We start from the raw sequence: 26190 nt of genomic DNA on the forward strand, positions 1-26190 counted from the left end.
CCAACTTAAGAGTCACCCACATAGTGTGTTCAAGGTCTCAACAAATTATCAATAATAAGTTGCCATTTGACACAACATCCAGACTTCTAGCATCTTTTGCACCTGGCAGTAACTGACCAGGGTCGAGGAAGGGGCCAGGTTCTTCAGTTGACACTGTCCCTCCCACTCCCTCCTGTCTCGCGCCTGCTTCGCCACCACGTTTGTTTTTGATCAGGCCCATCTGTGCTAAAAAAACAGAAGAAGAAGAAGAAAAAAAACTTACACTGTTTTACATTCTCAAAAATGGCATAAGTCAAAGCACTCAATCAATCACTACTTCCATGAGAAAATATGTGCTGAGCTCCAAAGAGTCAGGTTATAAATTTTTAAACACAGTCTGTTTTTACTTAGTCATTCCAAGGATCTTTGCAGATTTGCTGAAGATGGTCACCTTCCCTTCTCTCGCCATCTCCTATTTAGTTTGGCTCAAAGTTCCAGCCAGTGTCACGCAGCCTATGGCTCAGCTAACATTACGTAACCTCTATGGCTCGCCACGCTACTTTCTGTATCCTCCTTAAACATCTGGGACCTGAGTCGGTTTAAGTTACAAATCTTCTATGAATAAACGATTCACAAGGTTTACCAATTTGACCTGTTAGACCTATCTTTGGGGAGTTTTATTTCCTTTGCTTTTTGATTTCAAGACTGTATTTAAATCCATTTGGTAAAGGGAAACAGTATGTGTCATCTCCACGTTAACCCCCCCATCATTTAAAGATGTTTTTACTCTGCCAGAAGTTTTCACTTTCAGACATGTCTTTTTCTGGATTTTTTAAAATAATAAACCATTCTTTTTTGGGCATCAAATACAAATATTAATATATAGCGAACTTCAGGTACTAGGATGGGGATCAACAACTTGTTCTTAAATAAATGTGTCAAACCAACCTAAAATTGTTCTTGGATTTATGACTTATATTTAAGCCTTTCTATTTTAAAATGTTAAACAAACAAAAACCAAACCAAAGCCAAGAAAACCACTGTGTGTGTAGTGTTTCATTCTTCTGGTCACAGAAAACATATTCCAGCAGATGGGGCTAGAAATTTATATATGATTCTTGTTTTAGAATATCACACACTCTGACGGAATACTTTTCTTGAAAAAGAAAGTTTATTTTTATTCACGTTCTTTTACTGAAAAAAAATTAAGGTTTTTCTTCTTTGGTAATCTTACTTCTATGTTACTAGGGGGTAAAAAATGTACGTTTTCCTGTTATATACAGATTATAGGTGATCGCTTCACAGCCTTCTGGCTAAGATCATGTACAGATTACAGGTCAAAGTTATAAAACAGATATATTTTACATTACTACTATAAAGCCTCTTATGGCCTTCTCTGGTGGCTCAGACGGTAAAGAATCTGCCTGCAACGAGGGAGACCTGATTCCGATCCCTGGGTTGGGAAGATCCCCTGGAGGAGGGCATGGCAACCCCCTCCAGTATCCTTGCCTGGAGAATCCCCATGGACAGAGGAGCCTGGCGGGCCACAGTCCATAGCCTTGCAAAGAGTCAGACATACCTGAGCAACTAAGCACAGTATAAGGCTTCAGCTTTTAAGCTTTTTGACTACAACCCATGGTGAGTTGTACAACCCAAAGAAGCCCTTTCACATACACACCATACACAGGCACCCACACCAATAACTGACACGAACACATCACAGAACGGCATGTACCTTGATCGTGAGTGACGCATTGATTCTATTTCATTACACAAGCAAACCGAAGTGGGGAAAAACAACTACTAACCACCCACTAGTTAATCTCACAACACTCTGTAGTGCTAGCCTGAAGCCACCACTGGGTGTCCCCCCCCCCCCCGGCCAGCATCCACGCCGCTCAGGGAGGCCCTCATCCTCCGGCATCGTCCTCCTCTAAGACAGGACAGACCACCCAGGAGCACTGTCCCTGTCATGATAAATGATGAGCCAATGGGATGTAGGCTGACTATCTCAACAGGGCAGGATCTCTGCAAATGGGACCAGGTGAAGCGCTGACTCCGACATAGAAGGTAAGTAATTAGGCTCATGCAGTCCGTTTCAGGTGCTTGCGTGCGGCTGCGGGTAGAGGGTGAGTTCAGGTACACGCATGGGGAACGAGACAAAGCGTGTCTCTTTCTGGTACAAAGTAGAGTCCTTTCCTGACTCAGTGCAGAGTGGAGGTAAGGGCTCCGCCACCACAGGGGACTGGCCAGCCCCGTGATGCCCACGAGGAAATGGAGGGGCCCACTACTCGGGGCAGACAAATACTCGGGGCAGACAAAAGCTAGTCTTCGACCTATGGTTTATGTTCACCTTTAAGATCATTAGAAAACAATGCTCCAAAATCACAGTCCCTCAGATCACTTCAGAAAACCTCTTAGAAAAGATTTTCTATTATTTTCCTGTGCTTCCAGAGAAACAACATACTCTTTCTGTTTTTGCAAAACTCAAACTAAAGTCACAGCTACTACATTATGTAACATGTCCTATGTCAGGACCCAGGAAACAAATGATGCCTTAAATTTGGTGATGGAAAAAAAGTTATTTCTTGCAAGACATTCTTATGTTTTTCTTTTTCTCTTGTTAGACAACATGAAATGTACAACCCAGGAGGATTCCTGCTTTTTCCTTAATCACTGGGCTTCTCAAAACTAAACATTCAACTGGATTATGCATATCAGGTATCTGATAATATCTCTTTCTCTGTTCATGTCAGCTGCTTGCTCTGTTTTAAATGTAATGCTTTTATTACCTCAATGGAAGCACTAAATTTTGATAATCTACTTCAAATCCTTTCCTGGAAGCAGAAAAAAAAAATTCTAAAGAAAAATAAAAAACAGAATTTAGGAAAATTGCTTTCAAGTCCATGGACAACCCAAAGAAATCATGTCTCTTTGATAATTTACAACCAACAACTATTAAAAAAAAAAAAAAAGTGACATCTCTGACTCTGTCAGACTTTCTTTCATTAGACACTTGATCCTGCTCTGGGTTGCCAGATATAACAAAAGAAAAAAGGGACTTGATCCTCCGTTTTCGATCTGCTATAATTCAGGTTTCTACACTTAATTTTCTTTCAGTTACTTAAATGCTAAATTTCCCAGATGATCACATAGCGAAACAATGTAATTAAAAACTCAAGAGCTACAAAGAAAAGGGTGAGAGTAGAATGAATCCCAAACTCCCACCCTTTATATTCTGGGTTTGAAAGAAACAAAACAATAATGTAAACAAAGCTAGAATCCAAATAAAAATCATTTACCAGCTCTGGTGGCTCAGATGGTAAAGAAGATGCCTGCAGTGTAGGACACCAGGTTCGATCCCTGGGTCAGGAAGAACCCATGTCAAAGGGAATGGCAACCCACTCCAGTATCCTTGCCTGGGCTAGCCTATGGACAGAAGAGCCTGGCGGGCTATAGTCCTCGGAGTCACGAAGAGTCAGACACGACTCAGTGACTAACACTAATCAGCCCCTAACTTTACAACCTGAGGATATGACAAGAAGGCCTGTACACATTTTTAAAGGAAGTCAACCTCACAGTAAAAAAACACACACACACACACACACACAAAAACCCACCAAATTATATGCTCAGGGTCTACTTCTCAAAATCGAAATTTTAACCTGTTTCGACCCTAACCTGTTTTCTGATAGATTCAGAATGTCTCATGAAATTTTAAATATTTGACACTCCTATTTTTAATGTTGATGATACAGACATCTAAGATTCCTTTGCTTCTCTTCCATCCTTTTCAGTTTAATAAACATTTATTAAGTATCAGGCATAGTTTTAAGTATCATGCAAGATACACATGTTAATGAAGGGCTTGATCTTCACCTTAAATATTTACCATTTAGTGGGGAAAAGTATATTGTAGAGAAATTCCCATAAACCTCATAACAGGGACCCCCTTCAACCTTCGAAGGATAAAAAAGCAAAGACCTTGACTCTGCTTTTTCAATTCTAACTTGCCACGTCCTTTGCCACCTGCTCCCACGCAGTCATCATCAGCTTAGAAGTGCTTACCTGTCTACACAGTTAACTTAAAATTTTTTTCTTAAACTTAATATAGAATTTCTACAGTTTGAGTTTTTTTAAGTGGGGGCTTTTTTTTTATGTGTGTGTGTGTCCGACTCTTTGAGACCCCATGGACTGTAGCTCACCAGGCTCCTCTGTCCATGGGATTCTCCAGGCAAGAATACTGGAGTGGGTTGCCATTTCCTTCTCCATAAGTGGGGGCTTTTTAATAGCACTATTCCTAAAGTGAACTTAATACTAATCTTTTCCAAAATTTCCTTAGGCCACTAACTAATCCTTTTATAAACTACATTTTTATATTTAATTGCCTCTATTTTGCCTTTATACATATGGTGAGTGCGTGCTCAGCTGCTCAGTCACATCCAACTCTTTGTGACCCCATGGACTGTAGCCTGCCAGGTTTCTCGGTCCATGGGATTTGCCAGGCAAGAATGCTGGAGTGGGCTGCCATTTCCTCCTCCAAGAATTGTCCCAACCCAGGGATCAAACCCGTGTCGCCTGCATTGGCAGGTGGGTTCTTCACCACTGAGCCACCTGGGAAGCCCTTTATATCTACCACTAATTCCTCTAATTACGATGCTGATTCCTTTTGGAGGTAACAGGTTGTGCTGCTGCTGCTGCTGCTGCTAAGTCACTTCAGTCATGTCTGACTCTGTGTGACCCCACAGACGGAAGCCCACCGGGTTCCCCCGTCCCTGGGATTCTCCAGGCAAGAACACTGGAGTGGGTTGCCATTTCCTTTTCCAATGCATGAAAGTGAAAAGTGAAAGTAAAGTCGCTCAGTCGTGTCCAACTCTTAGCGACCTCATGGACTACAACCTACCAGGCTTCTCTGTCCATGGGATTTTCCAGGCAAGAGTACTGGAGTGGGGTGCCATCGCCTTCTCCAACAGGTTGTACTACTAAGCTTCAAAGACCCTGAAAGCAGCATTGAGCAGGTGCTCTCCTATGCTGGCAGGGAGGCCAAGCTGGGACACACAGGGGTTCAGGGAGATCATCAGAGAACAGAGGCGCTACCACCACCCATGTTTTTACCTCGTTCACAGGCAGAACTGGAAGATTGGTCCTAGACGGCTGCCTGGTCCTCGAAGCTTTCGGTGGTCTCTTGATTTGTGGAAAGTCTTGTTTAGAAACTGTTTCCGTGGACACAGATGAGGAATGTCTCTTTAATATTTTTATAAACCACTTAGAACCTAGCAGATTTGGTTTGTGAGTCACTTTCCTGTGAGTACTGACAGAGTTCCTGGTTGGAAGGTGAGCTTTTCCATCTTGGCAACACGCAGTGTTGAATGGAGGGAGTACATTTGTATTTGATATTTTCTGGTTCATCCACAGGATCTGAGACTTATTCAAACCACCAGTTGCTGCATCAGGAAAGAACAAATCCAAGTTCTGATTTCTTGTCAGGGCTGTGCGTGCTGCAGTCTCAAATTCCTTAAGTGGTTTTAACATTTGATGAATAAGTCTTTGGCACTGACATGCTTTTGACAGAATATGGCGAGATCCAGCCAGGGCTCTGAGAAGTCTGGCTGACATTACCATAACCCAAGCTAAAAGACAAGAATTCAAAGTTCCAAGTTGAGAAAAAAAAAAAACTTAAAAAAATACATACAAGATGAATGGATATAGAAGTTGTGGTATATATACACAATGGACTATTACTCAGCCATAAAAAGGCATCTGAATCAGTTCTAATGAGGCGGATCAACCTAGAGCCTATTATACAGAGTGAAGTAAGTCAGAAAGAGAAAGATAAATATCATATACTAACATATATATATGGAATCTAGGAAGATGGTACTAATGAATTTATTTGCAGGGCAGCAATGGAGAAGGCAATGGCACCCCACTCCAGTACTCTTGCTTGGCAAATCCCATGGATGGAGGAGCCTGGTAGGCTGCAGTCCATGGGGTCGCAAAGAGTCGGACACGACTGAGCGACTTCCCTTTCACTTTTCACTTTCATGCATTGGAGAAGGAAATGACAACCCACTCCAGTGTTCTTGCCTGGAGAATCCCAGGGACGGGGGAGCCTGGTGGGCTGCCGTCTATGGGGTCACACAGAGTTGGACACGACTGAAGTGACTTAGCAGCAGCAGCAATGGAGAAAGAGACATAGAGAACAGATCTATGGACATGGGGGGAGGGGAGGCGAGAGAGGGTGAGATGTGTGGAGAGAGTAACTCAGAAACTTACATTACCATATGTGAAATAGAAAGCCAATGGGAATTTGCTGTATGACTCAGGAAACTCAAACAGGGGCTGTGTATCAACCTAGAGGGGTGGGATGGGGCGGGAGGTGGGAGTGAAGTTCAAGACGGAGGGGACATATGTACATCTATGGTTGATTCATGTTGATGTTTGACAGAAAACAACAAAATTCTGTAAAGCAATTATCCTTCAATTAAAAAATAAATTAATTAAAAAAACACATATAGTGTTTTCCTGGGTAACAGGTATATTTCTGTAAAACAATTTGCAAAACAGATACATCTTACTGAAGTGTGTTGTTGTTAGTCACTCAGTCGTGTCCGACTCTTTGTGACCCCATGGACTATAGCCTGCCAGGCTCCTCTGTCCATGGGATTCTCCAGGCAAGAATATTGGAGTGGGTTGCCATTTCCTTCTCCAACTGAAGCCTACTGAAAGGTTAAAAAAATAAATTTTAATGTTTCCATCACCTGTAGTCAACTTCTGGCCTTCTTTCTGGAGGGTTACAAGGACATGAAAAGGACCTCAAAAAACAAAACAAAACAAAACAGTAATGAGGATCTCTTCATTTACTTCACTAGCATATCAACTATTTAAAATGAAATTAGTACTTCTAAACCCCTTTATTCAAAATGTATTCAGGGACTTTCCTAGCTGCCCAGTGGTTAAGACTGCCCTGCCACTGCAGAAGGTGTGGGTTTGATTCCTGGTCAGGGAACTAAGATCCCCAATGCCAAGGCCAAAAAAACGTATTCAGCCTTTACAATAAGATAAGCAATGAGCTGGGACCAGAGATACACCCATGGAAGACTAGGGTTCCTACCATCAAGCTAATGGTCTCCTGAAGGAGACAGGCGTGTGCAAACGCCTCATTATAACTGAGTGGAGCAGCCCTAGGCCCCACCAAAGAACTACAATAGAAGGCTCCTAACTCTACATGAAGAGTCAGGAAAGGCTCCCAGAAAGATTCAAGCTGATTCTTGAAGGGGAACATGCTTTTCAGGGTGGGGCTGGGCATGGCAGTAGGACTAAAGGTTGTGAGACACACACACACACACCCACCCAATAGAAATACTGTACGTAAATAATCTCCCCTCTTATTTACAGTTTAAAACATCTGTTCTTTAAAAGTAAGCCTGGAGGGACTTCCCTGGCCATCCAGTGGTTAAGACTCCACACTTCAGTGGAAAGGGGCACAGGTTGGATCCCTAGTTGGGGAACTAAGATCCCGTAGCAGGCAAAAAAAAAAAGTAAGCTTGTAGTAGTCTATGGGGCCACACAGAGTCCGACAGACTGAAGAGACTTAGCATCAGCAGTGGTAGGAAATCAATAACAATTGTTTAAGAAAGTAACATGCTAGGGGCTGGAAATACAGATACATAACAACAATCTCAGTACTCAGCATCTAGTGGGGGAAACGGTAAACTGTGATGAGTACATAACAGAGTTACGTATCAATTGCTCTCAGGTGCAGAGAAAGGAACCTCTGGCTGTGGGTGGATGGGGCTTATCAGAGGTGACATTTGAACTGGGTTTCAAAAGGGCAGAGGGATCAACAAGTTACCACCCTCCACCCCCACCAGGTACACAGTTCATTTGACAACGTGCAGCTTCTGCCTCCCCGAAGCGGCTGGATCCTGAGTACCGATGCTAACGAGCTTCCACCACCAGGGAGAAGGCAGAGCTTTTCACGAGAGACGCACACAGTCAGATACACATCTAAGAAACATATCTGCGGTGAAAATGTAGAGGAGGAACTGACAGAGACTAAGACATTGCTTCCTGAGTACCTGGTACCCAGCAAATCCTCTGCTCCACCTCACAACAATCCCGTGAGGTACTTCACAGGGGAAACGGGGGCTTACTGGGGCGGACTGCTTATAGTCAGCCATGCAGAGCTGGAAGCAAGTCCCTGGCCTTTGCAATTCCAAAGGAGACACTGAAATCACCGCATATGTGTTATCTCCCTTTAAAAGGATGAGGACAAGGATGAGTCCCTGTGATATTTGGGAGGCAGAACCTGCAGCTTTTAAAATATCTTCAAAAAAGCAGTTTTATCACCTGTCTTCATTGCTTCTTCTCTGATATCCCTGAACCTGCTCCAGTCAGGCTTTCATTCCTAACACTTCACCAAAACCCATTTATCAAGGCCAGCAATGACCTCTGCATCAGACTTCTCAGCCTTCGTTTTCCCTCACTGACCAGCAACATGGGATACAGCGGACCACTCCACCCCCTACCTCACTCGCCACTTTTCATCCTCGCTGGGTGCACCTCTGTCTCTCCTGCTGGTTTCCCATTCCAAGAATGTAACACACCAAAGCTCAGAATTTGGGCCACATTTCCTCTCCATTCCCAGCTCCCATTGATCTCCTCCAATCTCACAGTTTGATATAGTTACCTACACACTGATAAATAGCAAATATTTATCCCTAAACTACTCCGACAAGCATGAAAACTGTAACAGGCTCAAAACTGAGCTTCTGAAACCTTCCTGCAAATCCTACTCTTCCCACAGTCTCCCCAGACTCGTGAAGCAGCAAATACATCCTATATTTGCTAAGGCCCCTCACCTGCAGGCCACCTGGGCGCTTCTCTTCCTTCTCCATACCCAGTCCGGCAGCAAGTCCCACTGGCTTGGCTCTGACCGGTCCTCAACAACCCGGCCACCACCCTGGTCCACGCTGCTGTTTTGCTCAGGGATTACTGTCACAGCATCCACACTGGGTTCCCAGCTTCTGTTCTTCACATTCTTCTGAATATTGCAACCAAATTTACTAATTTACAAAGTCAGATTCTCTCTTCCCTCTTTGTAAAGTTTAATGATGGCCTCACACTTCACTTGAAATAAAAGCCAAAGACCTTAACGTGGACTGCATGGTCCTCCCTTCTCTGGCCTTTACCATGACTCTAATGTCTCCTACAGCTTTTTCCCCCTCACTCCTTTTGCTCCAGTCACTCTGGCATCTGGATCTGTGCACTTATTACCCTTACACTCTTCTCCCAGGTGTCTGTAAACCTATTTATTCCCTCACATCCTTCAGACCTCTGCTCAAATGCCTCCTAGGCAGTGACATCTTCCTGGACCACTTCATTCAAAATGCACACCAGAGACTTCCCTGGTGGTCCAGTGATTAAGAATCCATCTTGCAATACAGAACACTTGGGTTTGATTCCTGATAAGGGAACTAAGATCCCACATGCTGCAGGGAAAAGAAGTTGAGGAGCCCAAACAAAGACCCAGCATAGGCAAAAAGAACCATTAAAAAAGAAGAAGAAGAAGAAAAAAAAGACAGCAGCACTAGCTTTTTCCACTTTCTATCTCTCCACTGCATTTAACATCATTTACCAATACTTCGTGTTCTTACTTTATTAACTCACACAAGTTATGAACTGAGTTCCTGCCATGTGCCAGACATTGTTCTACTTGCTAACACAGCTGAAAATAAAATAGACAAAAATCCCTGTCTTTTGAAACTTACATCACAGTGGGGATGACAGATAATATATGCGGTAAACCACCATTATATACAATAAATAGTCACAATGCTATAATATATAGTCTTGATGTTACAAAATATACAGTAAGTAGTCACAATGCTATAACGGGAAGAAACAAAAGAGGAAAGGAGATTTTTGTCTCTCTCTCCTGTGGCATATAAGCTCCTTGAGGATAGAGTTGCCTTCTGTTCAGCTGTGTCTACTGTGACCAGAGTGCCCAGCACACAATACGTATTCAACTCATATTTTCTGAATGAAATATTCAGAAACATGCATCCCTAAATATGCAATTTCTTGGATGCATTTCCTACTTCTAAGAACACACCAACTAAGAAAACTGTATCAACTAGGCTACAATTCAATGGCTAAGAGGCGCTAATCTGGGAGCATGCCTTCCAATTCCTTAAGCTGCTCAAAATGATCTTTGCAGTTACCGCTGTGCACTGGCTCAAAAAAAAGATTCATATGTGTTATGGATGGAATGCTTTTTACTTCCAACTAAGTCGACCAAAGATCACCGTAACAGGCAGGGGACCTCCGCGGTCCCGGTGAAACATGTGACCCAAGACATTCAGGCAGGCAGCAAAGGCGGGCACCAATGTGCAGGACCATACAAGCTCGGAGAACAAGGCAGTGCACTAACCTCTCGGCTGGACGAGAAGAGGGATGCGCAAGGAGCGCGAGCTTCCGCGGCCCGGCCGCAGACCAGAGACCGAGCAGCAGCCGCAGCCCGGCGCGCTCCCCGCAGCCAGTCCCAATCCCGACCGGTGTACCAGCAAGCGCCCGGCACTGCGCAGGCGCACAGGGATCCTGGCCCCAGCGGAGCGTGAGTCGCCCTGTCCACGTGACCGCAGGACCACGTGACCCGTGCCGCCGCGACCCGAGCCGCTCCCTGGTCTCTGAGACGTCCCGGTCCCTGCTTGCTTCCGCCTTCCGCCCGCTTCCTGATTCCGCTCCTCTCGTCGCCCTCAGCTGTCCCCGCCTTCGTCCCCGGAAGATATCTCTAGGTCCTGGAGCCGGCCATTGTTTGTCTCTTATACAGGCACCAAATAAAGTTTCCTCATTCAAAAGTGTTTTTTTAAACCCTCCTCCCTCGCTTTCTCGGCTCCTCCCTCGCGCGAGCACCGCCTCCTCTCCTGCGGCGGGTGAGACCTGAGCGTTGGAGTCAGGAGCGCGGAATCCGGTGATGGCGGGGCCTCCGGCGTCTCTGTCGGCGCGGGACGTAGGGTTCGTGTCGCTTTCCTCGGCCACTCTCTCGGCTCCTTTTCCTCCTCCCCGCTGCAGCGGAAAGCTGAGCCTCGTGGGGAACCTGTGGGTACTGGGGGAGGGAAGCGGAGGCGGGCTGGAGGCGCCTGCTCAGCCGCCGCCAGCGAGTTCCAGTCCGCCGCCGGGTTCCGCTTCCCTAGGGGCTATGGCTCGGTTTCTAACGGCTCACGGGGAGGCGAGGGCTAGGCGGCCGCTCGCCGGGCTCCAGGCTCGGACTGTCTTTGCAGCTTCCTTGCTGTGTGATTCGTGGTTTCTTGCCTGCCTACACGGGAACGGACTGCGAATCCCGACTGGAAATCTCGGTTTACCCCTACCTCTCTCTACAAGTGATGGTTCGGGGATGTTGGTTGCCTTGCATTAATTTGTATCGAACAGTTACTGCGTCTTTAAAGTGGTTCGATACTGTTTATTATTATTGTTTTTTAACTCACGCATGACTGTCTTGAGCGTGTTATGCCCCCTTTCAGAAGTGTAGCAGCGCGTGACTCTAACCATATTTAATAAACCTACCTTTTGAGGGGGATGCTTAAAGCTCTCTGCAAAAGTTAGGGATCTGAGATCTATAGAGAAATATGTTTCTTCCTTTCGCTAATCGGATTAATTTGTAATCCCATTATAATTTGTAATCCCATTGTACCTGTACCGTCTTGCTTTGTTAAAAGTCATAGATTGCATACAAATATACTTTTTAACTAGTGGCTCAGACGGTAAAGCGTCTGTCTGCAATGTAGGAGACCCGGGTTCGATCCCTGGGTTGGGAAGATACCCTGGAGAAGGAAATGGCAGCCCACTCCAGTATTCTTGCCTAGAAAATCCCATGGACCGCGGAGCTTGGTAGGTTCCCGTCCATGGGGTCGCAAAGAGTCGGACACGACTGTACCGTCTTGCTTTTTTAAAAGTCACAGATTGCATACAGATATACCTGTTAATACAAATTGGAAGGCCCAATTTACATTTGAGTTGTGTCCTTACTGCAAAATATTGCAAAACTCAAGAACACTTGGAAAAAATTGACCGTACCAGCAATGGATTGAGGTTAGAGAAGCACCTTAGGCCCTGAATTTAAGATTTTACTCAGCTTCAGGCAAATATAGGGAGTGTCTGCATCGTTAAATTTTGAGTCCTAGGTATATCTGCCTTCATCCAAGTCCCTGGACCTGAGACGTTACTCTTGGAGATATAAACCTATGAGGAAATGTAGCAGCTAGAAAAACAGCAATACTTTCTAGTTAAGTTGTTTCCCTGGTGGCTCAGATGGTGAAGAATCCGCCTGCAATGCAGGAGATCTGGGTTTGAATTGGGAAGATCCCATGGAGAAGGGCGGAGAAGGCGATGGCACCCCACTCCAGTACTCTTGCCTGGAAAATTCCATGGATGGAGGAGCCTGGTGGGCTGCAGTCCATGGGGTCGGGAAGAGTCAGACACGACTGAGCAACTTCACTTTCACTTTTCACTTTCATACATTGGAGAAAGAAATGGCAACCCACTCCAGTGTTCCTGCCTGGAGAATCCCAGGGACGGGGAAGCCTGGTGGGCTGCCGTCTATGGGGTTGCACAGAGTCGGACTCGACTGAAGCGACTTAGCAGCAGCAGCAGCATGGAGAAGGGAATGGCACCCACTCTAGTATTCTTGCCTGAAGAAGTCCATGGACAGAGGAGCCTAGTTTATGGGGTAGCAGAGTCAGACACGACTGAGTTACTTAACACCTAACTAAGTAAAATCTCAAAGAACTGTCACTTTTTGTATCTGCTGCTTTGGAAAATTCAAATGTCAATTGATTTAGTGTTCTTTGTGTTTTTCCAAAGACTTAGTAGTAATTGTTCCAAGAAGGCAATGGCAACCCACTCCAGTACTCTTGCCTGGAAAATCCCATGGACACAGGAGCCTGGGAGGCTGCAGTCCATGGGGTCGCGAAGAGTAGGACACTACTGAGCAACTTCACTTTCACTTTTCACTTTCATACATTGGAGAAGGAAATGGAAACCCACTCCAGTGTTCTTGCCTGGAGAATCCCAGGGACGGGGGCCCCTGGTGGGCTGCTGTCTATGGGGTCACACAGAGTCGGACACGACTGAAGTGACTTAGGAGCAGCAGCAGCAGTAGTAATTGTTAAAAGTTAAATTCTGATCAGAGCAGTTACTATTCCCTGGTGGCTCAGATGGTAAAGAGTCTGCCTGCAATATGAGAGACCTAGGTTCAATCCCTGGGTGTGGAAGATCCAATGGAGAAGGAAATGGCAACCACTCCAGTATTCTTGCCTGGAAAATCCCATGGGCAGAAGAGCCTGGCAGGCTACAGTCCATGGGGTCGCAGAGAGTAGGACATGACTGAAGCGACTTCATTTCATTTCATGGATATTAAAACCTGTTCACTGTAAAACCCACAGAATCAGAAAACATTTTTGCAATTTTTTTCCTTTAAGCTTTATGGTTCACATTTGAGGAAGGCTCTTGAAGAAATACTCAGGACATATAATCCTATTTTTGAAAATTGGAATAAGATATTTGAGTTTTTATAAGTGTGATGATCTCAGATTTAAGTTAGCATAGGAAAGTTGGACAGAAGTATTGCAACTGTCTGTTTTTACATTGTCTCTGGTGATCTGAAGACATAAATGAACTGATAAGTTGTTTTGTGCTTTCTATTTAAAAACTTAACAGTGCTAAAATTTTTTTCTATCCGGACTATATATTTCCTTAAACTAATAATACATTCAATGATAATCTGTAAATCTTGATTTTTGTATGGCTAAAATCAAGAATATATTTAATTTTTGATTCAGGTATACTCAGATTTTTCCTCATCTCCAGCTTTCTTCATCTCTGACACTTCTAAAAAATCTCTCATTTTCTGGTTGGGAAAGCAAGATGGTAACTTGCCTTAATTTTGCTTAGGGTCAGAGAGGAAGAAAGGAGTTACTGGGAAAGCAAAGAAGGCAGCAAGAAAAACCTTTGAAAACAATTAATGTTGGCTGGGAATATAGACAAAGAGAAGCAGGGGTGTAAATGTCTTGTCCTACATACTTCTGCACTGTAAAGTGTTTCAGGCATTTTTATATCCATTGCCTCACCTTTCTAGGTAGGAAAGGTCATTTAGTAAATAATAAACCTAGGAGGAAAGCCTATTTGACTTTTAGGATAATTCTGTTTCTGTCTTACCACTTTGTTAGACTAGTTTCTGGTTAAGGAGAAGAAAAGGAATACAATAAGAAGGATAAGAATGATTAAACACTCTAGGGAATAGTCTGAGATTTGAGGCACAAACCATGCTTAGTTTTTATGATACACCAGAGAGGTTTTCCAGGCTTCCCTGGTGGCTCAGATGGTAAAGAATCTGGCTGCAATGCGGGAGACCCAGGTTTGATCCCTGGGTGGGTAAGATCCCCTGGAGAAGGGAATGGCTTAACCACTCCAGTATTCTTGCCTGGAGAATCTCATGGACAGAGCCTACAGTCCATGGGGTTGCAAAGAATCAGACACAACTGAGCAACTAACACTCTCAGAGAGGTTTTCTGATTTTCTTGAGTTGCTCCAGGAGTTGGGCAATGCTGGTTTACTTTACAGGAGTTGTTTGCAAAAGAATTTAAATTTAGATGAGATGTTCCAAAAACTGAAAGATGACAGTCTTCTAGTGTGAATGCTACTGAATAATCGGCTGTGTGTGTGACTCTTTTCTAGATCATTTGCATATCTTTCAGTTAAAGACAGATCACCTCAGATCTTAACCAAAGCTATTGATACATTGCATCGACATAAAAGTGAATTTTTCGAGAAACATGGAGAGGTAAGAATTGTGTTTTTACGTAATTCTTTTGTGGTTAAGTTTAACAAACACAATAAGCAGATTTCCATATGTGGTAATGGTCATTTCACCTGGAGGTAAGTTCATGACATGAAACTTCAAAAAAAGGCAGACTAGCTAAGGCAAGATAATGTCGAAATGAGATCTGTTTGTGTTCTTTGATTTTTCAACTTAAGAATTCTAAATTTAAATGTTTATTCGTTTGTGAAAGACATAAATTGTAGTTTTGAAATGTTTTATTTTTTCCTTCTTAAATTTAGATCCATAAAAATTTGTTACCCTAGAGGAATTATGCATATATGTGTGTACATATATATATATTTATAGTTATAGATAACTACATATAAACTGATTTTAGTGTAGACTATTCATACACGTGTGTATATATATTATATACATATATATATATATATAAAAACTGCCCCCCACCCATATTTTTACAGAAAGGCCTGGAAGCTGAAAAGAAAGCAATTTCTCTTCTTTCGAAATTACGGAATGAATTGCAAACAGATAAACCGATTGTTCCTTTGGTTGAAAAGTTTGTTGATACTGACATATGGAATCAGTACCTAGAATATCAACAGAGTCTTTTAAATGAAAGTGATGGGAAACCAAGGTGGTTTCTCTCACCGTGGCTATTTGTAGAATGCTACATGTATCGTAGAATTCATGAAGCAATTATCCAAAGGTAAGTTTGTAACCATCAAATAACAAATGTAGATAATTTATGCTTTCTTTAAAATTATAAAATGGTAATTTTTAAAATAAAAGCCAAATGAAGCCTGAATTCAGTTCAGCAGATATTAATGGTGCTATTAGATATTTCTGCAAATGTTATTGTTGTAATTGATTATTGGCAGTTATTATCCACTTGCTTAGAATAGACCTAAGATTGAATATCTGAAGTAGGAACTAATTATAAAAAGTTTAATTTTTTGTAATCAATAATTTATAAATTATAATTTTTAATTTTTATAATTAAATTTAAAATTTTATTATAAAAAAGTTCTTATAAGAACTTTTAATTAGTTAGAAGTTATATAAAAATAAAAAATTATTACAAATTTAATTTGAAGAATACAACAAATTGTTCTTAATAAGCAAAAAAATGTTAATTTGAAATAATTATTTATGTAAAAAGTCAAGATGGACAAAGTAAGCATATGTTTTGTTTTTAAAAATAGATAATATGTCAGAATTAATTTGCTAAAGGAAGTCAACAGAACAGTCAATAGAACTGCATTGTTCTGATGCACTATCTTAATTTTCCACTCTTGTTTTTAATGGCTAGATTAGAAAAGGACTCAAAGTTAAATACATGTTCCAGAATAACTTTTTATGGTTATTTACACTAATTAATTTTTCCCTAGGAAAATTATGATAGAGAACTGCCTTACAGAATAGAAGAAAATGTAATGTGGATCATACTTTTAGCTCACAGGTTACAGAAATACAGATTTGCTGAGTAAGAGGAATCCTTTGGTGTCCATTCCTCAACATAGCGTAGGATACTTGAAGACACTTAAACCAGCGCTGAAAGTAAAATAAAAAGATTACTTAGGGAAACATGCGTAAACTTGAGTCTATTTTTTTTTCTGTTTTAATCTTTATAAATTATTATAAGGTCACACTTTTTTTAGTATTTGCTGAATAAGTGTGTTTTAGGTCTTGTGCTTTAAAAGCAGAATACACTCAGTAAAAATACAGCATATTACCTGGCACCCAGAGCCAAGCAAAAGACTAGCAAGCACTGGACTCTGTCAGGTACTGAATACCGGCTCAGTTCTCGTTGTTTTGCAACCCAGTGACATAGGTGCTGTGGTTTCCATTTTACAGTGGAGGAAACTGAGGCTCAGAGAGATTAGTATCTTTTCCGAGGCTGCGTGGTGAGTAACTGGTAGAGCCAGTATTGGAGCCTGGTCTGTGCAAATCAGATAAGCCCCCTCCTCAAACAAGTAGTGCATTTGGATATCTTTTCAGGACTGAGGTTAGTCTGGTGTTCGGGGTGATGGTTTCATAACTCTCGAAAATACGCATGTGTCAGACAAAGCTGCCGAAGTGTTGAAACACTGAGTGGCGCCCTGAATAGGCTTGGAGGAGTTCGAACACTAGAGAAGTAAAAGCAATGCTGTTTCTATTTCTGGAGTGGATCCAGTTCAGAGTGAAAAATCTAGGACAGAAGCTTACAAACCCAGCTGCTTATCACCCAGTTGGGCAAAAGTTTTTTGGTTTGGTTTTAAATATGCAGATTTTGAAATTGTTATATTAAATCCTAATGGTGTTATTTGTCCATGGTGGGGCCTGTACATAGATTTTTCTTTCCACGCCCCAGGGAGATTCTGCCCAGCCTGTGCTGCTAACCATTGGTCCAGGAATAGCTTGATAAAAGGGATAGATAAAAGGCAACATTCAGCTTGAAGTTCAGAAACGAGAATATTAGTGAGTCAGAGGTGTGAAACTCTCCTAAGGGGATTTCTTAGGCAAATATTTGAAGATCTAGGTATTTGTCTGATACTCAGGTTATAGGTAGTACAAAGAAGGGCTGTCCTACAGCGGAGCTAGCACTGAAGTAGTTTTTTTTAATCGAAGTACAGTGGTTTATAATATTGTGTTAGTTTCAGGTATACAGCAAAGTGATTCATATATATCTGTGTGTATGTGTGTGTGTATATGTATATACATATATTAGATTATTTTCCATTATAGGTTATTATAAGATATTGACTATAGTTCCCTGTGCTATACTGAAAATCCTTGTTGCTTATCTGTTCTATGTATAGTAGTAGTATCTGTTAATCCCATCAGTTCAGTTCAGTTCAGTCGCTCAGTCGTGTCCGACTCAAGTTTAATCAAGTAGCTCAAGTCACTCAGGAGAGCCTGTATTTGAATCTAAGTCTATTTTGCTCAAATCCTGTATGTATCCCCTTCACACCACTCAGCTGTCTAGGTCAGTGTGAAAATCAGGACAAAGTTCTTATCTAGAGAGACAAAAGCTGGCATCGTCATCACATCAGTCAGTTCAGTTCAGTCGCTCAGTCGTGTCTGACTTTTTTGCGACCCCATGAATCACAGCACGCCAGGCCTCACTGTCCATCACCAACTTCTGGAGTTCACCCAGACTCACGTCCATCGAGTCAGTGATGCCATCCAGCCGTCTCATCCTCTGTTGTCCCCTTCTCCTCCTGCCCCCAATCCCTCCCAGCATCAGAGTCTTTTCTAATGAGTCAACTCTTCGCATGAGGTGGCCAAAGTACTGGAGTTTCAGCTTTAGCATCATTCCTTCCAAAGAAATCCCAGGGCTGATCTCCTTCAGAATGGACTGGTTGGATCTCCTTGCAGTCCAAGGGACTCTCAGGAGTCTTCTCCAACACCACAGTTCAAAAGCATCAATTCTTCGGCACTCAGCCTTCTTCATAGTCCAACTCTCACATCCATACATGACTACTGGAAAAACCATAGCCTTGACTGGACGAACCTTTGTTGGCAAAGTAATGTCTCTGCTTTTCAATATGCTATCTAGGTTGATCATAACTTTCCTTCCAAGGAGTAAGCGTCTTTTAATTTCATGGCTGCAGTCACCATCTGCAGTGATTTTGGAGCCCCAAAAAATAAGTCTGACACTGTTTCCACTGTTTCCCTATCTATTTCCCATGAAGTGATGGGACTGGATGCCATGATCTTCGTTTTCTGAATGTTGAGTTTTAAGCCAACTTTTTCACTCTCCTCTTTCACTTTCATCAAGAGGCTTTTGAGTTCCTCTTCACTTTCTGCCATAAGGGTGGTGTCATCTGCATATCTGAGGTGATTGATATTTCTCCCGGCAATCTTGATTCCAGCCTGTGTTTCTTCCAGTCCAGCATTTCTCATGATATACTCTGCATATAAGTTAAATAAGCAGGGTGACAATATACAGCCTTGACGTATTCCTTTTCCTATTTGGAACCAGTCTGTTGTTCCATGTCCAGTTCTAACTGTTGCTTCTTGACCTGCATACAAATACTCCTAATTTATCCCTGCCCTTGAAGTAGTTTTTAAGTGTCCAACTTGTTAGGTTTCTTATATGAAGAATTCCTATCCTGGGTCAGTGACCCATCCAGAGTAACCAAAGGAAAGGAAAGTCGCTCAGTCGTGTCCAGCTCTTGGTGACGCCATGGACTGTAGCCTACCAGGCTCTTCCCTCCATGGGATTCTCCAGGCAGGAGTACTGGAGTGGGTTACCATTTCCTTCTCCAGGGGATCTTCCAGACCCAGGGATCAAACCCGGGTCTCCCGCATTCCAGGCAGACGCTTTAATCTCTGAGGCACCAGGGTATCTTTCTGGCTTTTACAGGATCCCAAAGCACACATAGGGGCTTCCCAGGTGGCACTAGTGGTAAAGAACCCACCTGCCTATGAAGGAGATGTAAGAGGTGAAGCTTCGATCCCTGGTCGGGAAGATCCCGTGGAGGAGGAAATGGCAACCCATTCCAGGATTCTTGCCTGGAGAATTCATGGACAGAGGAGCCTAGTGGGCTATAATCCATAGGATCAAAAAAAGTCAGGCACCACTCAAGGAACTTAGCACACATGCACAGAAAGCACATGTTAGCTTTAAGATATGTTTCTGGTGACTTTGCCCCTTACACTGAAACATATTTTGAATTTTCTTTGTCAAGATGTATAGTTTGGGTTTTTTAGAGTTAAGTGGTTGAATAGTCTGCAAATCTAAATTAAGATTCAAAGTTTTAGCTATATGTAAAATTTAAATATGCTTCAGATACTGAAAAATGAAAATACGGAGAAAATGGCAGACATTTTTAAGCTTTTATTAAAGTGTGATATACATGCTGAATAGTACATATTTCTTAAGTATTCAGCAGTCTTTACCGGAACATGCTGTGTCCCTAGTGGTCAGATCAAAAGGCAGAACTTTAGGCCCCCACACGCTGCCTTTGGATCCCAAACATTCAAACACATATTCTTGAACATCTGTGTGTATTTCTGTTGGGTGTATACTTAGGAGTGAACCCCTGGGTCAAGTGTGTACACATATACAGCTCTGCTGCTGCTAAGTCGCTTCAGTCGTGTCCAACTCTGTGCGACCCCATAGACGGAAGCCCACCAGGCTCCCTTGTCCCTGGGATTCTCCGGGCAGGAACACTGGAGTGGGTTGCCAATGCATACAGCTCTAGTAGATTCTAAAGTGGCAAACATTTTAAGTTCTCTGAAATCATTTATAGCTATGGAGTTTGCTCTCTTAAAGTGTAAGGAGCAAGTCTCAAGGGGTTTCCCCAGCAGTCCACTGGTTAAGCCTCTGCACTTCCAATGCAGGGGCCCAGGTTCAGTTCCTGGCTGGGGAGCGGAAATCCCACAATCAGTGCCACAAGGCCAAACGAGGATCTGCAGGTTTTCCTGTAAAGGGCCAGTCGGTCAGTATTCTAGGCTCTCAGACACCTCAGCTTTAGCGGTGCCAGAGCAGCCACAGGCAGTATGTAGGTGAATATGGTTGTGTTCCGAAGGAACAGCAGAGTTATGGACCCTGAACTTTGAATTTCGTGTATCACAAAATCTTTTTCAGTTTTTTTTCAACTCTTCAAAAAAGCCATTCTGAGCTTGCAGATCATACAGAACAGGTAGTGGGCCAGAGAGGGCCTGCAAGCTGCAGTTTGCTGACCACCACAGTGGAACCCATGCATCCAAATACATTGATCCCTTTACCTCACCTTGAGAGACTGATTCATTTCAGCAATGCTGCCATTGCTACAAAAGTCTTTTAATTCTTTGAAACTTCTTTCAGAGCCAGTTAACAAACCTCAAAACGAGATTAGTCTCATTATTATTTAGTCACTCCTCATTTTTGACCAAAAATGTTTTATTCCATTTGATCTACATGCTTCATTCTACTGAAATTGCTGTGAGTGACTTTTGGCTGTTTCCAAAAACAAGTTAACTCCAAAGCATGAAAATACTGGACGCTGACAGGACACTTAATAACAGGTTCTGAGGAAAATCCCCAAAGAGGCATTCCGAAAGTGCTTTGAGCAGTACTCGACGCTGACAGGACATTTAATAACAGGTTCTGAGGAAAATCCCCAAAGAGGCATTCCGAAAGTGCTTTGAGCAGTGGCAGCGCTCTTGGGCTAAGGTGTAGCTTTCCAGGCTGCCTCACTGACTGGAGGGAGGCAGCCATCACTGGGGTGTGTAAATTCTGGCATGTTTTTGATTTTGATTTTAATGAATCCCGTTGCATCTGCCATATTGCCTTTTTATCCTAAGGTAGGAGACCCCTGGAAAAAGTAGCTAATTATGAAGATCAGATTCTGTAAAGTCTGTTATGCTAGTATGTATACCTTCTGAGTTAACGTTTTTCTTATGTCAGTATTATTTGATCTCTCATTAGACAACATGAATATGTAGACATGGAACATACATCACCGTTGGTCAAAGTCAACTTGGGAGTAAAAGTTGCTAAAAAATTAGAAATTACACATAAATGATCAAAAGTCATCATTACAATAAGATTTACATTAGTGCTGTCTGCTTTATAGCAAGTAGTCATTGGGTTCCTGTAATATTCTGTGTTTGACTCCTTTACAATTACTATATTATATTCAACTATTCTGTTTATATCCATATGTTTGTTATTTGGAGCCTGAGCCACACTGAGCACCCGAAAAAATGTTTGTTAAACTGTCATGAAATTCTGTTTCTCTTTCCCCTTTTTCCTAAAAACCCACTGGATAAATAATTATGGATACAGTCCCTATAATTATTTAATACTTCCAGTATATTTGACAACTAATTAAAATGAGTTTGGGTATTTATTTTTGCATAACTTATTTAATTTTATTTAGTTAGTGTAAATTGATTATTTTTGTGTAACTTGTCTGTGTTATACCTAATAAAAATCACCACTAATTTTTTGGATGGGTTGCTACTATTCTCTTTCCTTTAAAAAACTGCAATTACTCAAATGTTTAAAAAAAGGTACAGAGTGATAGAAATGTTTCACTTATTATTTTTTTCCTATTTTAGTCCACCAATCGATGACTTTGATATATTTAAAGAATTGAAAGACCAAAATTTCTTTGAATCTCAGGAATCTATCATTGCCTTATGTACTCATCTGCAAGAGTTGAGGAAAACTATCGAAGACCTAGATGAAAATCAACTGAAAAATGAATTTTTTAAAGTTCTTCAGGTAAATATAATTTATATTATTCTAATATTCTAATTATTCTAATGACAAATTTTGATCATTTATGTGTAGATTTCTAATTTCTTAGCAACTTTTACTCTCAAGTTGACTTTGACCAGTGGTGATGTATGTTCCGTGGCTACATATTCATGTTGTTTAATGAGAGATCAAATAATATTGACCTAAGAAAAATGTAACTCTCCTGAGTCTGTTTGTTTTTTTAAATTGTTGAAAAGTAAACTGGTATACATTTAACAGCAGGGAGACACTGTGGGGGAAGAGGCTTCAGGAAATGAGGAGCAGAGAGGAGAGGGGCTGCAGGGACCCCCCATAGAAGCCAGGGTGCATTGAAGCAAAGACAAGGACTTTGGTTTTTACTCATGCTGAAATGAGAAGCTGTTAGAAGGTTTTGATCAGAGGAGTAACATAACATGACTTAGGTCAAGAATTACTTCTGCGAATAGACTGAAGGCACAAGGGTAGAAATAGGTAGTTCTGTTACTGAAACGACTCAGGTCTGGACCAAGCTGGTAGTACAGGTCACCAGATTCTGGATATGCTTTGAAAGTAGAGGCCACAGCTTTTTTTATGCAGCATTATTAGAGAAAATGTAGATTGGATGGACATTTTATATTGAGTTTTGTAGAAATGAATTTTATGAACATTTTTAGCATCCTCCCATTATGTCCTACGTAATAGAGTTTTTTTTAATTGGTTATTCAAAAGAAGGGTACATGTATTGTGCTTTTTCTTTTTCAGATTTCACTGTGGGGAAATAAGTGTGATCTGTCTCTATCAGGTGGGGAACATATTTCTCAGAAGACCAATATAATGAATTCATTGGAAGACCTAAAACCTTTCATTTTAGTGAACGACATGGATCGTCTTTGGTCCTTGCTAAGCAATTGCAAGAAAACAAGAGAAAAAGAATCTGTTACTCGAGTGGATATTGTTCTGGATAATTCTGGGTTTGAACTTATTACAGACTTAGTATTAGCTGACTTCTTGTTGTCCTCTAAACTGGCAACTAAGATCCATTTTTATGGGAAAACGATTCCATGGTTTGTTTCTGATACTACTCTACACGATTTTAATTGGATAATCAAACAACTAAAGCATTCTAATAATAAGTGGGTGTCCCAATGTGGGGTTGACTGGGAAGACCATGTTAAAACGGGCAGATGGGTTTACCTCGATCATATATTTTGGACTCTGCCTCATGAATTCAGTGCAATGTCTCAGGTCGCTCCTGATTTACATGCTGCACTACAAAAGGCTCATTTAATTTTCTTCAAGGGTGACTTGAATTATAGGAAGCTGACGGGTGACAGAAGATGGGAGTTTACCGTTCCGTTTCATGAGGCGTTGAGTGGCTTCCACCCTGCACCTCTGTGCAGCATCAGAACATTAAAGGCTGAGGTTCAGGTTGGTCTGCAGCCCGGGCAAGGTGAACAGCTCACAGCTTCTGAGCCCAACTGGCTGACCGCTGGGAAATACGGAGTATTTCAGTTTGATGGTCCACTCTGACTTGGTGTAGGAACTTTCAGTTGTATAGAAAGATCTGACCGACACTCGGCAGCCCCAACAAACCTCTGGGAAGCTTGGCTTCTCGGTGGTGATTTGTACACTCTCTGATGCTTTCTCGTTTGAACGCTTAGCCCCACTACATTGTTTTGGGGCTAGGTGCACTGGTTACAGATAAGTTAACACTGATGTTGGAATTTCAGTAACTTATTTCAAGTCAAAGGTATCATTTCAGATGGTTTTAATGAACTTAATTAGGCAGAAATAGAAGTCAATTCTGCTTTATAAGTTAACATTTTAAAAAATACTATGCTGCATGGTATTTAATATTCTAGGAGGCATGAAATTTTACTTGATTTGGGGCTCTAAGGGCTCAGTGATAATATAATATACATCTTAAGTATGCTTTGTAAAGAGAGGCATTTCTTAACTGATATCCGAACACGTGAAAGTAAAATTTACCTCATAAGTTATTATAATTTTTAATTTTGTTACTGGGTTTTCTTTCATTTCCATATCTATCATTTGCACGCGTTTGTATTTTGGTCTGTGGAAAGGGTGGTTGGAAACTCAAAATTGAACAGAATAAAACAATTAGTACTTGAGGAAAGGTAATATCTTTACATTCTGTTTGTGCTATCCATAATCAGCTGAAATACATTATTTTAACACATATGTGTTTTAAATGAACAGAATTGCTGTGCAGTCTTAAAAAAAAATCCATTAGATAGGAAAGATTCTTCTGTGTAGACTTTGTACTACCAACGATTTAATTCACTTTTTATAATCTTGCACATTTATTGGTGATCACTGTAAATTTCAGGTCAGTTTGTTTTGCACCTGAAATTGAAAATAAATCTGGACATGTTTTCTTGCACCAGAATAATAAAATGAATTGTAAAGTGTATCAAAAATCTCATCGGTTTTATCTTTCAGTGGAGGAAGGGCAAGAAGGGAAGATTAAAGGTGAACTCTATAAAGTGTACTCCCAGTACACCACCCCCAGTGTTCCTGTTAAGATTTAGTATTTTCACAGTTATGCCACCATGACCACAATCTACTTTCAGACCATCTTCATCCGGCCTAAAAGACAGGGCTCTGCCTAGAGTCTTCTCCCGGTCCCCCACCTGTTTCTGCCCCAGCAAGTTTGGCCTCTGTGTGTTTGGCATAGGTACAGAGGAGCATGTAGGAGGAGGCTGAGGCTCTGAGGTCAACTGAGGGTGAATTTTCCACTGAAGAGCTCAGTGGTCTTGGAAAACATTCCCGAAATAGCATCTTCAATTGCTTCCACTGCTTAACAGTAACATACTTGGTTAAGGATGAAGTAACTCCTGGGTAAAGCAGTCTGTAAATTTCATGCAGCACTTTTTCAGCAAGATATAGATCCAGTATCTTAGGTATATTACAAGACATAGATCCAGTATCTTGTAGGTATATTACAATAAAAATGTGTAAGAAGGGTAGGTAAATAGGTAGAAAATGGTGGTTATACCACACATGGGCCAGTGGTAGAGTCCATCTGCCAATGAAGGAGACAGGAAACAGGTTTGATCCCTGGGCTGGGAAGATTCCCCTGGAGCAGGAAATGGCAACCCATTCCAGTATTCTTACCTGGAAAACTCCATGGACAGAGAAGCCTGGCAGGTCCTAGTCCATGGGGTCGCAGAGTCAGACACAACTGAGCATCTGTGTGTTTGGCATAGGTACAGAGGAGCATTCACGCACACACATACTCCATGGATTTATGTTACTTTTCGATTAAACAGCAAATGAACAAGATTTCTTGGGATGACCCACCTCCCGGATTTGAGGTGGCATTTTGGTGTTTGATACAAATGCAGTAATCCTTTTGAACTCTTTAATGGCCAGAATCCACGTTATTCAACCTCAAAGTTTTATTTCTAGAAAAGAAATTCCCACTGCAAAAGGCAACACCAATGTAGTTCAAACTCTACTTAGGTTTTAAGAAAATCCTAGTGTGAATGGAAAATACAATTCAGAGTTAGATTTATTAAAATTCCCTCTCCTGCTCATTTTCCTAATAGCTCTGTCTGCCCAAGCCCTCACTGAGTCTTGTTCTCAAGCCTCTAACTGCACAAAACTTTCTCCCCTCTACTCTTGACTGTTTTTGCTGGACTGAGTTGGGGTGTGGGGCGTCTAGGAGACTGACTACTTCTACACATGTGTGCTTTATTACCTTGGTAAAGTGCCCATGCAGTGTCTGACACTCACAGTATGATGCCTTGATACTTGATATGATACCTTGACATTATAGAAAGTGAGTAAGGCGGGGGGAAAATGAGAAAAATGATGACGTTATTCCACCACCACCAGTACTCCTGTTAAGATTTTGGTGTTTCTCCATGCCTAGACATGTTTTTTACATTTCTAAGAAAAAGCAAGTTTGTACTGTTTAAAAAAATTTTTTCTTCCGTTTTTAAATAATTGATATTGTGTTCAGTCACTCAGTTATGTCCGATTCTTTGTGGCCCCATGGCCTATAGCCCACCAGGCTCCTCTGTCCGTGGTATTCTCTAGGCAAGAATACTGAAGTGGGTTGCCATGTCCTTCTTTAGGGCATCTTCCTGACCCAGAGTGTGAACCTCAGTCTCCTGCACTGCAGGCAGATTCTTTTTCTCTGAGCCACCAG

General features: G+C 41.8%; 2 protein-coding genes across 8 annotated transcripts in view; one reads left to right on the forward strand and one right to left on the reverse strand.

The window, feature by feature from the left end:
* Positions 1–10689, reverse strand: part of RMND1 (required for meiotic nuclear division 1 homolog) — a 34530-nt gene extending 23841 nt beyond the window's left edge. For 2 of the 7 annotated variants that reach the window (XM_027551857.1, XM_027551856.1), the window contains exon 1: positions 5095–5182. Coding sequence is in view for 4 of the 7 variants with exons in the window: in XM_027551852.1 (XP_027407653.1) it covers positions 5095–5601 (507 nt within the window). In the remaining 3 variants the exon portion in view is untranslated. Of the gene's footprint in view, positions 1–5094; positions 5610–6740; positions 6795–10414 lie in introns of those variants that run through there. The other 5 variants (XM_027551852.1, XM_027551854.1, XM_027551853.1 and 2 more) reach the window with 5 other exon arrangements.
* A 103-nt stretch (positions 10690–10792) lies between these two features.
* ARMT1 (acidic residue methyltransferase 1) lies at positions 10793–24454 on the forward strand. Its single transcript, XM_027551859.1, has 5 exons — positions 10793–10998; positions 14716–14821; positions 15283–15527; positions 21854–22019; positions 22776–24454. The coding sequence occupies exons 1-5, from the start codon at positions 10958–10960 to the stop codon at positions 23541–23543; spliced, it is 1326 nt and encodes a 441-aa protein (XP_027407660.1). The 5' UTR covers positions 10793–10957; the 3' UTR covers positions 23544–24454.
* The last annotated feature ends 1736 nt before the right edge of the window (positions 24455–26190 follow it).

This window comes from Bos indicus x Bos taurus, chromosome 9, assembly GCF_003369695.1.
Source record: "Bos indicus x Bos taurus breed Angus x Brahman F1 hybrid chromosome 9, Bos_hybrid_MaternalHap_v2.0, whole genome shotgun sequence".
Taxonomy (NCBI): domain Eukaryota; kingdom Metazoa; phylum Chordata; class Mammalia; order Artiodactyla; family Bovidae; genus Bos; species Bos indicus x Bos taurus.

Bases quoted from the DNA above. Each gene is read 5' to 3' on its own strand.
- ARMT1 (XM_027551859.1), top strand. From the start codon at position 10,958: ATGGCGGGGCCTCCGGCGTCTCTGTCGGCGCGGGACGTAGG. The intron at 14,822-15,282 runs GTAAGAATTGTG...ATATTTTTACAG, and splicing joins TTTTCGAGAAACATGGAGAG to AAAGGCCTGGAAGCTGAAAA. The intron at 22,020-22,775 runs GTAAATATAATT...TTTCTTTTTCAG, and splicing joins AATTTTTTAAAGTTCTTCAG to ATTTCACTGTGGGGAAATAA.